The 12,713-nt window shown below is 41.1% G+C and overlaps 1 protein-coding gene across 7 annotated transcripts; it reads left to right on the forward strand.

Moving 5' to 3' along the window:
* Window positions 1–312: 312 nt before the first annotated feature.
* Window positions 313–12,304, forward strand: ZFP69 (ZFP69 zinc finger protein). Of its 7 annotated transcripts, none has more exons than XM_059689715.1 (6): window positions 313–918; window positions 2,157–2,586; window positions 4,369–4,454; window positions 8,861–8,987; window positions 9,296–9,394; window positions 10,901–12,304. In XM_059689715.1, the coding sequence occupies exons 2-6, from the start codon at window positions 2,460–2,462 to the stop codon at window positions 12,016–12,018; spliced, it is 1,557 nt and encodes a 518-aa protein (XP_059545698.1). In that variant the 5' UTR covers window positions 313–918; window positions 2,157–2,459; the 3' UTR covers window positions 12,019–12,304. The 7 variants fall into 7 exon arrangements, with proteins under 7 accessions (XP_059545698.1, XP_059545699.1, XP_059545700.1 ...); XM_059689716.1 differs by having other exon boundaries at window positions 9,299–9,394; XM_059689717.1 differs by lacking the exon at window positions 2,157–2,586 and adding an exon at window positions 7,852–7,967.
* The last annotated feature ends 409 nt before the right edge of the window (window positions 12,305–12,713 follow it).

Consider the following 12,713-nt stretch of genomic DNA (forward strand, 5'->3'; position numbering starts at 1 on the left):
TGCAGCCTCAGATCCTGAGACAATGCGTGGCAGATCGTAGGCACTAAGGAGACAGTTGGTGAATGAATGAATGAATGAATGAGCGACAGAAGGGGCTTCCCCACCGGAGGAAGCGGCAGTCCACGCGGTCTCTTGGACCGATGTCAGGAAACGCCGCAGATCCACTCGGGTGGTGCTGCCCCTGGGTCTGGAGAGTCCGCTGGGGGGGCGCTCTCCCGGTATCCAGTTTCCGGGTTTTCGCGTGCGCCCCACCATCCTGGAGCCGGCGGGCTCCTCCACGGCCATCGTGGGCGGAGCCAGCGGCGGAGCGGGTGGAGCCGCCGGAAGACTAGCGGGCGCGGGGTGGGGTGGCGGGCCTGCGGGGCGGCCGCCTTGGGTGGGCCGTACCCCGGGCTGCACTGGGGCCTGCGCGGAGGCGGTCGGTAGCGCGGGCAACGGCGGGGGCGCGTCCGAGGCTGGGGCGCGGGAGACGTCGGGCTGCGGCCCAGGAGGCGGGGCGCGGGAGGACCTGGCCGCCGCCCGGCACCGAAGCCGCCTCCTAGGAGATGTGCCCTAGCCTAGGTGTGCGGGGTGCGGGTTCCGGGAGCCTCTCCCTTTGCGGCGCCCAGAGCCCGGCTCCGAGAGGTGCGGCGGGAGAGGCCACGCTGGTTGATCGGGAGCAGCAGACCCGCCCTAGGCCGCTTCTCCTTGGGAATTTGGAGAAGACCCACTGCCACTCCGGAGGCCGCCGTGAACGCTGGGCGTGTTCTGAAGAATGATTGTTTCGCTTGAGAATGTGGTCTGTCTGTAGAAGACTGGGAAAGAACAAAATCTGGCACCAGTCCTCCTGCAAACAGACACCCTCTGCAGCTGAAAGCCTCGAGAGCGAGCGCTCTCACGCCCCCGTCTCTGGTCCTCCCAGCGCCCGAGGCGGATCTGGTGAGTAGGAGGCCACCCTGCCTGTCGTCAGTCCAGAGAGGCAGGTCGGGGTTGTGAGAACGGGGGCATCGTCTCAAAGAAGCTTCTCTGCCATTAACCGTTTCATAAATTTCTCCACTTTGGTAACAGGACATTTACTTTTTGTATATTCAGAAGCAGGATTTCCCACATGCTCCAGTCGGTAGGATGCAGCCCCTTTCTCTGCACCAGTCACAGCTGAAAAAGAGAGGTGCCCATTAACCACATACCCTGCCCCCACAAACTGCAAAAAGTTGGGTCGGCTTCCTTTCCAAGGAGCTAGGACTGATTTTGGGGCCCCGATACACTGGGCCTGGTCGCTGTGGAGCGATCTACCTGCTCAAATGACAGGGACGGGATGAGCCAGAGGATGTATTTGAGTTTTGTTCCGTTTTTCCAAAATTGCCTGCTACAGACACTTCTGCAGTAGTCCTCAATTGTACTCGAAGTACTGTATTTTCTCCATTTGTAGGCATACCCCTTTCCCCAAATTTTAACATTTTTGAAATCAGGATACCTCTTAACAGAGAGGTTTAAAGGACTTGCTAGCTGCTAGGCATCTACGTGGGTGTGTCTGTCACTATTTGCCCCTGTGAAAATGCAGCTATATGATTATTCCATCAGTTGAAATACTTGAAATTAACTTTGAATTGAGATTTCTTAATTGTTTTTAAAAATAACTTGAGAAGACCCGGCCCAGTAGGTCACTTGGTTAGAGCATCATCCTGATATGCCAAGTTTGCGGGTTCCATCCTCAGTGGTAGAACAACAAATTGATATCTCTGTCTCTCAAAAAAAAAAAATGGAAGAAAAAGAACTTAAAAAGATAATCTCTCCTGCAGCATTAAACAAAAGGTTTATAATACTGTTTACTAAAGGTTTATTTTTTGCCTAACATTGTCTCAATTAATCAACTTTACAACCCTATGAAGTACGATTATTATTTTATAGATGGAGAAACTGAAGTTGAAGTGTCTTAGAGCTTTTAAGTGCCTTAGAGTCAGGATTCTAACCCAGGGTGTATGATTTCAAATCTGTATCCAGGCAGAAGATGCCATGTGGCTTTTAAGGTGGGAAATCAAGGCAGGATTGGTGCGTGTCTGTGTATCTTTGGCTGTTTGTGTGTGTGTATGGAACCGGGAGACAGAGCCACCTCCAAGAGCATTGATTATACTTATTCCCACATTGATGCCAAATCTTTGTTTTTGGATCTTTTGCAGTTCTAAAGATATTTCTGCAAGTTCTGGATTTCTGGCTGTACGAGGGTGCTCCTGGGCCCCTCCTCTCCTGCCTACTCAACCTGCCTCCCAGGGAGGCCGTAAATTTAAGAGAGGAGTCAGTGTTTCAGAGCTGTCACAGTAACCTCTAGGAGCCCCCAGGTTCTGGTGCTGCAGGAACATGCCAAAGCCCTGAGAGCAGGGGACTGTGATCAGAGGAGGACCACACAACTGTGAAGCCTCTCAGCAGAGGTTCTGGCCATTTCCTCACCAGAAGTGGACAAGCCCGATCAAGTGGACATCGTTATGCTGCAGCAGCTCTTGATAACCCTGCCTGCAGAGGCCAGCCCCTGGGTGAAGTTGCACCATCCAAAGAAGGCCAAGGAGGGGGTGCCCCTATGGGAGGATGTGACTAAGATGTTTGAAGGAGAAGGTGAGAATAGACTAATGAAGGGGGGAATGGATGGGGAACTAGAAGATCTCATTTGTGTGTCAAAAGATAGGTGCACTTCATTGTTCTGGTCTCGGGGAGAAAGTTGAGGGGAAAGCAGGTCTCTGAGGTTCATGCTTGTGGCTTTTGGGAAGGGGATAGCTGTGAGAGTTCTGGAGTTCTGGCTGTGTAATTGTTGCTTCTGGATCCCTCCTTTCCTGCCTTGTTGCTCCTCTAGAAGAATAGAGGCATGCACTCAACCATACTCAACCGGCTGCCTCGCGAGGAGGCAGTACTTACTATTGTGCTCTCAGCACAGGCTTCTTGTTGACATGTGCTCCGTGCTGCCCCATGCTGCTTCCATCTCCTGTCCTTAGTACTACACAGGACAGGAAAACAGAACACAAGATGGTCCCCACCTGCGACTCCTGAGTGTGTAAATGTGATTTATAGATAGCAAAGTCAAAGCTTTTTGCACCCTTCAGCCCTCCCACCCCATGCTTTTTCTTCACAAGTTTCAGTCATTTTAGCCTCAAATCAATATCAGTTCTTGACATGCTTGATTACTCCTATTTTACCTTGAAATATAGGTTCAGTGGGAAATATGTCCAAAACTACACATTATTTAGTGGTCTGGTCAGGATAGATAGATGGATGAGGAATTTGTGTGTTTCGTGTAGTCTCTTAATTCATACCTTTAACACTGTAGATTCAGTCAATATTTATTGTATTCTAGCTGTGTCAGGCGGGAACTTTGCTAAGCATCTTGACAGATGGAAAAATGAATAATGATCTCTATGCTAAATATTTTTAATATATATATATTTTAATATATATTTTATTGATTTCAGAGAGGAAAGGGGAGGAGAGAGAGAGAGAGAGATAGAAATATCAATGATGAGAGAGAATCATTGATCTGCTGCCTCCTGCACGCCCCCTACTGGGGATCGAGCCTGCAACCTGGGGCCTGTGCCCTTGACTGGAATAGAACCTGGGACCCATCAGTCCACTGAGCCAAACCAGCTAGGGCAAAATATATTTTTATTGATTTCAGAGAGGAAGATAGAGGGAGAGAGAGAATTGTTGATCAGCTGCCTCCTGCACGTCCTCTACTGGGGATTGAGCTCGCAACCTGGGCCTGTGCCCTTGACCGGCATCAAGTTGATCCTTCAGGTTCGATTTATCCACTGAGCCAAACCAGCTAGGGTGCTAATTATTAATTGATGGAGACAGACACATACCCAGACCACATACCCATAATAGAAGGTAACCTAGGAAAATGCTATGATAAAGTTCTTTTGGAAGACAAGAGATAGGAAACATTTTTCCAGTTGTGCTCACCTGAGAAATTTTCACAAAGCAGATAGCATTGCATTGGGCCTTGAAAGATGTCTAAGTTTTTTTGTCGAAGAGTCAGAGAATGGGGACCATTGTAGTCTGAGATTGGTGTTCGAGTCCAACAGATAGAGGATGGTGATTAGAGGAAACTAGTGCTGGAAAGATATGTTTCAGGTGGACCGTAGAGTGCCTGGAAGCCCTGGGAAGTGAACAAAGGAATGGCTTGGTAGATCTGTGCTTTTGGACCAGCACTGACCATTGGGAAATACTAATTCCCAAAAGAACACACTGCAGATCCTCCTCATTAAGCGGCCTCCAGTCTGCTTGCGTCGCTCCAAATGTCCCTTTTTGTGAATATATTGAGAGAGGAGCCATATTCAGCAGGTCTGCAGGCAGTTTTGGGGGCGTTTGGGAAGTGTAAACCTTATGGCTCTTTTCCTTCCTCAGCTCTGCTATCTCAGGATGCTGATGAGACCCAGGGAGAAAGTTTAAAGGATGAAGGGACTTCTGGGGCCCAGAGAGCAGAATTCCAGGTAGGTTGGAATTTCCTCTCATTTTTTTGACATGCTTCTTGGTTTTTAAGGGCATAACACCCCTTTTCTTGGAGTGGGAGGTTGTTGAGGCTAACGAATTTAACCTAGGGAGCTTAGAGAATATTGCTCTTGTACAGAAAATGGCAACGGTAGTAGCAATTTATCTGCTCATAGAAGTTACACTTTCCTCCATGTAACTCTAACATTCTGTTGCTAATTTCTGTAAAGAATGCAAAATGAGTGATAGAATTTTAGCCTCTAAAAACCAACAGATACCACTTGGGACTTAAGATAAGTCTCATTTTTTAATTTATTTTTTAGTATTTATAACTGAAAAACAAACTTTGTAAATGAGAAGTTCTGACATTCTTTTATTATTATTTTTATATATTTTTTAAAAATATTTTTTTTTATTGATTGCAGAGAGGAAAGGAGAGAGAGAGAGATAGAAACATCAATGATGAAAGAGAATAATTGAATGGCTGCCTCCAGCACACCCCACACTGGGGATTGAGCCCCTAACCTGGGCATGTACCCTAACCGGGAATTGAACTGATCTTCTGGTTCATAAGTCTGTGCTCAACCACTGAGCCACACAGACCAGGATGACATTCTTAATGGTGTACACATATCACTTGTGAACTTAATGAGATGACCCTTAGAGTATTGGGAGCAGAGATCAAACTGCAGCCAAAGAATCAGGAAGAGAAGAAATGGTCTGGCCATAGGTGCACACATTAGCTGGGCAGATACAACAGGTGTCAGAATGGGTGTTCTCACCATCTGGTGGAAGGATAGGTGAGACAGAAGGAAAATTTTTGAATAAACAGAAAAGGAAGATCATTAAAGAGGAGATGTTATTCGAGGACAGAAGAGTTTTAAGTGAACAGAACTTGGGTTCTAAAATTAGATGGTACAAGATTTGAACTTAGCTCTTGAATTTACTTGCTTGGTGATCTGTGGCAATATTTTTAGCTGTTTAAAATCCCAGTTTCCTCAGCTAATTCAGATGCTCATTCTTTCTAGGAGTGAAATGCATTCCAGAGTTAGAGAAATGTGGAAGTAATAATAGTCTAATTATTTAAGGGGTTATCTCTGCATTCTACATTTTAGAATTCCTCACTTCCTGACACTTATTGAAACTGATGAGATTTAAACTTAGCACTGGGAAAAGATTAAAATTTTTTAAAAAGAGGTATATTATCCTGGCCAGTTGCTCAGTGGTTAGAGCATTGGCTCTCAGACTGAAAGGTCACAGGTTTGATTCATGGTCAAGGGCATGTACTTCGGTCACAGGTTCGATCCCCAGTCCTATGTGGAAGGCAACCAGTCAATGTGTCTCACATCAATGTTTCTCTCTCTCTCTCTCTCCCCTCCTTTTCACTCTCTCTAAAAGTCAATGGAAAAAATATACTCAGGATTAAAAAAAAGAAGTATAATTTATACATAGGATAAAACACTAAAGAAAGTGCATAGCTCTTTTTGACATATGTATACACCATCTACTGCAATCAAGATCTAGAACATTTCCACCATCTCAGAAAGTTCCCTCATGCCCCTTACCTCTGCTTTGCTCCCAGTAGTTAGTACATGGGATCTCTGTTTATTTCTTACTAGTGGCTCGGTGCACGGATTCGTGCACATTGAAAGGAAATTAATTACAAGAAATATTTTAATATTGCTATTTGTCCTTTCTCTATAATAGAAGTGTCAATCAAATTCACAGTCATCAATGACAGATCAAAACACACGCATGCACTTGACACCGGCAAGAGCTTTATATGTGTCGTGCATGCATGAGTCCAGTTGGTGGGTCAGAGGGATGGACATATGGTCGGTCATTTAGCCTTTTATATATATAGATAACTGCAAGTAAATCTTCTCAAAATAGATTTAATGATCATGTTAAAGTCGTCTTGAAATATAAATGTAATTTTAAAAATAATCTAAAAAAAATAAAAATAATCTATCCAGTAATGTTCTATAAATGTTAATTAGATTAAGTTGGTTGATAGGTTGTTCAAAGTTATATCTTTGATGAATTTTTGTCTAATTGTTTCAGTTATTGAGGGAAGAATGTTAAAATCTCTATCTTGATTTTATCTCTATCTCCCTTTAGTTCTGTCATTTCTGCTTTATTTTGAATTCTGTGGTCAGATGCATAAACATGTGGGATTGTTGTCTTCTTAATGAACTGATCCTTATAATGATGAAATGTCTCTTTATGCCTAGTAATATTTCTTTTTTTTTACTTTTTATTTTTTTAATTAAATCTTTATTGTTCAGATTATGACATTAGTTACTCTTTTTTTCCCACCATAACTCCCCTCCACCCAGTTCCCACCCCACCCACTGTCCTCATCCATAGGTGCACGATTATTGTCCAATCTCTTCCCTAGTAATATTTCTTTTTCTGAAGTCCACTTTGTCTGATTTAATGTAGATCCTCTAGTGTTCTTTTAGTTATTGTTTTCATAGTATAACCTTTTCCATTCTTTTAGTTTTAACCTGTCTTTTTATTTATTTTTTTCTGAGTGGTGTGATGAAATCTCACACCATTCTGCTCCATCTTGCCCAGGATGTAAACCATCCCTTTGTCCAGCATATTCAGCCTATATACGGTATACTCCCCACCCATTAACTACGTAGTAGCAATTGGTTATCAGATCAATTGTCATGGTATTGCAGTGCTTGTGTTCAAGTAACCCTCATTTTGCTTAATAATGACCCCAAAGTGAAAGATTAGTGATGCTGGCATTTCAGATATGTGCTTTTTTTAAGTGAATTGGAAAAAAACATTATATATAGGGCTTGGTACTATCCATGGTTTCAGGCATCCACTGGATGTCCTGGAACATATTCCCCATGGATGGGAGAGGGGGGGTGGATTATTGTATATATGTTCTCCTTCAACAATGAGAAATCAGGCTCCCATTTTTAACTCATTTGCTCAAGCTTGAAATATAAGAAAAATAGTTTCAGAGTTGATAACCCATACCAGTGTAACAGGCAAACCTACTAAATGGAGTTCAGTATTTCTCAAGATAAGATTTAATATAAAAATGCACAAAAATTAAGTGTATTATTTGATGAATTTTAACAAATGCATACATTGTGTTACCTGTGGCCCAATTGTTTTTGTTAGCTTGGGCTGCCATAACAAAATACTACAGATTGGTGGCTTACAACAACAGACATTTATTTCTCACATTTTGGCGGCTGTAAAGTCCAAGATCAAGGTGCTGGCAGATTTAATTCCTGGTGAGGACTCTCTCCCTGGCTTGCAGGTGACCACCTTCTTGCTATGTCCTCACATGGCAGTGCACCAGGGGAATGTGGAGCTCTTTCTCTTTTTTTCTTTAATCCTCACCCAGGACATTTTTCCATTGATTTTTAGAGAGAGTGGAAGAGAGAAGAAAAGACAGAGATAAATATCAATGTGAGAGAAACACATTGATTGGTTGCCTTCTGCATGCTCTCTGACCAGGGCCTGTGCAGGAGCCTGCAACCAAGGTATGTGTCCTTGACTGGAAACGAACCTGGGATCTCTCAGTTCACAGATCAATGCTCTATCCATTGAGACAAACCGTCTAGGACAACCTCTCTTTGTCTTTATATTTAAAGTATGACCTTCTTAAATATAGCTGGATCTTGCTTGGTTAGTCCATTTACAGTAAACATAATCATTGATATGGTAGATTTAAGTGCATATTCTTATTCTTTGTTTGCTGTTTGTCCCATCTAGTCTTTGTTCCTTCTTTCCTGCTATCTTTTGGATTAAATAGTTTTCTTGTGTGTTCCATTTTGTGTCCCTAATGACTTTTAGCTATTCTTCTTTGGTTTGTTTTTAGTGATTGCTCTAGCCACTACAATATGAAATTTTAAACATATCACAGCTGCTTTGAATTAGTATTATACAGTTTCACATATAATATGGAAGTCTTATATTTCCATTTATTCTCTCCCATTCTTCGTGTATTATCACAATACATTTCACTTTACATGTTATAGATCCCACAATACATTGTTCTTATTTTAGTTTTTAATAGTAAATTGTGTCATAAAAAATTAGAAAAGTTAAGAAAAGGAAAAGAAAATGAGCCTTTCATATGTAGATACATATTTACCAATTCTGGAACTCTTTTTAAAAAAAATATTTTTTTATTTTATTTTTTAAACATTTTTATTGATTTCAGAGAGGAAGGGAGAGGGAGAGAGAGAGAAACATCAATGATGAGAGAGAATCATTTATTGGCTACCTCCTGCACACCCCACACTGGGGATTGAGCCCACAACCAGGGCATATGCCCTGACTGGGAATGGAACCGTGACTGCCTGGTTCATAGGTCGATGCTCAACCACTAAGCCATGCCAGGTGGGCAAAAGCAATGTATTTTATATTCTAGGAGCGGTTGACCTTCAAGGACATAACTGTGAACTTCACCCAGGAGGAGTGGGGGCAACTGACCCCTGCTTATCGGAATCTGTACCGAGAGGTGATGCTGGAGAACTACGGGAACCTGGTCTCAGTGGGTAAGGTTGGGCTGTTTATCCAGAAACCTGCTCATTGCAGGAGAGCCATTGTTTCTAAATTGTTAATGTCATGGGTTCCCTGGATCTTGGCCTTGGATTCTGTGTTAGAGATGTCTTATTTCTTTGAAAATCCAGCCAGGGGCATATCTGGTTCTCCTTCTTTACCTTTTACTTTGTAGAGCTAAAATAGAAAAACATGCTGAGGTGCCCCTTTCCATTTTCAGAAATCCTAGGACTGGAACTAATTCTGGGGATGGTTCTTTGATCTCAACATAAGCATTCATACTCTTTTTTTTTTACTGCATAAGCAGGATATGAATTTTCCAAACCTAGGGTGATTTCCCAGTTGGAGAAAGGAGAAGAGCCATGGATAACAGAGAAAGAAGGCCCAGGACATCCCAGTGCAGGTGAGGCAAGGCGGTGGTAACCTTTTCACATGTAAATAGTATATTTTTAAAAATTATGTTTTCTGTTTGTTCCTGGTATAATAATATAGTTGGTTTTGTATATTGATCTTATAGCCAACCACCTTGTTTCATTCTGTTATTAATTCCAATAATTTGTTTGTACATTCTCTTGGGTTTTCTTTTTCAACTTATAATAATGAAAAGAATAATAAAAGCTGCAATGGTGTTCTTTCCCTACCTCTAGGTAAAATCTCAAAGAGATCCCATAAATGGTCTAGTCTAGTCCCTTTAAATAATAACAACAGTCTGATTTTAGTAAAATGTTTAGTTCAGTGAAACTTCATTCAAAGTGAAATCTTTTCTTCTCCCCTAGCTTGGGCTGCTTCAGTCCTGGATACTGAATTGGGGAGGGGGACATCGATGGCTTCTCTGTCTTTCCCTGTCTTCTCTTCCTCCCCCACTATGCAAGACCAGAATCCAGGGCCTACAGAATGTAGACTCTATTCTTGCCTCCATTTAGAATTTGGAAATACTAATGATTTTTATAAGAAGTTATACCTTTTAGGAATACACAGCAGTCAGTTGAAATATTAGTAATGGGTACAACAAATTATCAAGTAAGAAAACCAGTCAGAATAGTCAGAATTTTATTATTTTTACTTTATTTTTTGTTGTTAATCCTCACCTGAGGATATATTTTCCATTGATTTTTAGAGAGAGTGGAAGGGAAGAAAAGGGGGGGAGAGAGTGAGAGAGAGAGAGAGAGAGAGAGAGCGAGAGAGAGAAACATTGTTGTGAGAGAGACACATCGACTGGTTACTGGTTGTCTCCTGCAGGCCTCGACTGGGGCCAGGAATGAGCCTGCAACCGAGTTATGTGCCCTTGACCAGAATCGAACCCATGACCCTTCAGTCCATGGGCTGAGAAAACCAGTCAAAATTTTAAAGGTTAAAGGATATTTTCATAGAACATTGTAATAGCAGTAATATAGTCTGGGTTTCTTACAAGTCTTCTTTGCATAAATAACACTTCCAGGGACAAATGAATAAGCACAGGAAATAGAACAATGTGGAAGTTTTAATAAAAGACACCTCAGTGTTCTTGTGAATTTTCTTAGTACCAACATTATTTTTTGAACTAGTGTCTCTGGCTGGTGCTGGAGTGAGGAAGGAACATGTTTTTTTTTATTTTTCTGAGAAGGTTTTCTAAAAGTAGTTGTCAATTAAAAAGACATGTTGTAAAGACAGCTCAAAAATTTCATTATTTAGTATTATTAGAAAGAGCAGGACTGAAATGCTCAAATTTTACTCTTTTTATAAAATCATACTTTTACTGTTTACTGTTTCTTAATTTAATTTCCCATTACCTCTCCAGGATACATAACCATATTTAAATATAATGAAAATCTCATGTACTTTACATGTATTGTTATCTAAATCTCTATAATAATTGAGTTTTCAGAGCATAAAGTATTTGAGTTATTTGTATTTTTTCCATTCCTTTCAGACTTAAAGAGTAAAACAGAAACCAGTATGTCAACTGCAAAGGAACAGTTATATCAAGGCATTATAATGGAAAGGTTCATGAGGGATGATGTAATTGATACCACATTGAGAAAAGTCTCCAAATATGATGAGTTAGAAAGGCATCAGGTCACCAATGGAAGAGATGTAAGACAAGCCATCTTGCTTCACAAGAAGAGAGGCCAAGAAACTAACAAATTTGGGGAAAATATTGTGAGTTCAAATGTTATTATAGAACAGAGGTACTGTAAATATGACACACTTAGAAAGAGGAACAAATACAAATTAAAGGTGATTAATCATCCTACAAGTTACATAAGAACAAAAACCTATGAATGTAATATATGTGAAAAAATCTTCAAGCAAACCATTCATCTTACTGAACACATGAGAATTCATACTGGTGAGAAACCTTTCAGATGTAAGGAATGTGGAAGGGCCTTTAGTCAAAGCGCATCTCTTAATACCCACCAGAGAATCCATACTGGTGAGAAACCTTTTGAATGTGAAGAATGTGGCAAAACCTTCAGACACCGCTCCTCTCTTAATCAGCATCACAGAACTCACACTGGAGAGAAACCTTATGTATGTGATAAATGTCAGAAAGCTTTCAGCCAGAACATTAGCTTGATCCAACATTTGAGAACTCATTCTGGAGAGAAACCCTTTACATGCAATGAATGTGGGAAAACCTTTCGACAAATTAGACACTTAAGTGAACATATAAGAATTCATACTGGGGAAAAGCCCTATGCGTGCACTGCATGTTGTAAAACCTTTAGTCATCGAGCGTATCTAACACATCACCAGAGAATCCATACTGGGGAGAGACCCTACAAATGTAAAGAATGTGGGAAAGCCTTTAGGCAGAGGATCCACCTTAGCAACCATAAAATTGTTCATACAGGAGTGAAAGCATATGAATGCACACGGTGTGGAAAAGCCTATAGGCATGACTCATCCTTTAAGAAACATCAGAGACATCACACTGGAGAAAAACCTTATGAATGTAATGAATGTGGAAAAGCCTTCAGCTATAATTCATCACTTACTCGGCACCATGAAATACACAGGAGGAATGCCTTCAGAAATAACGTGTAAAAATAGATTATAAAACAGATTATCCAACATCAGAACAAAAGCAAAGTTTAAATCAGTGATTCTATGCTTTTAATTTTCGGAACTCGAAATGTGAGTTATTGATATAATGATGCCAACTTCTAATTTTGCCCATTGTGTAAATAAACACTACATTGATAACTACTATCTACACTTCCATACAAAGCACTTAAAAATAAAGGAGGGTCCTTCCAATTAAATTCAACAATGTGGAAAATTAAACACATTCTTTTTCTGACCTCATGGTGGATTAATAAATTATTATTCATGGGCATTCAGTGATTTACAGACCAGTATATGGGAACTACTATTTAAGATGTCACCACACCCATATTTTAAATTAAAATTTAATTTTTAATTTTTTGTTACTCCTCACCCAAGGATATTTTTTCCATTGATTTCTGGAGAGAATGGAAGGAAGAGGGAGAGAGAGAAACATTGCAGTGAGAGAAACACATTGATTGGTTGCCTCCCACATGCCCCTGGGGCAGGGCATGGCCAGGGATCAGCCTGCAACTAGCTCATATAATCCAGGGGCTGCAATACATTCTAATAGTGGACTGGGATGAGTACTTTGGAAAACCCAGGCAGCTTTCTCTCCATTTTTCACCTTCTTGGGTCTTCATTCTGGCTTTTTTTTTTTTGGTTGTTTTTAAAAACAAAACAAAACAAACAAA

This window comes from Myotis daubentonii, chromosome 3 (genome assembly GCF_963259705.1).
Source record: "Myotis daubentonii chromosome 3, mMyoDau2.1, whole genome shotgun sequence".
NCBI lineage: Eukaryota > Metazoa > Chordata > Mammalia > Chiroptera > Vespertilionidae > Myotis > Myotis daubentonii.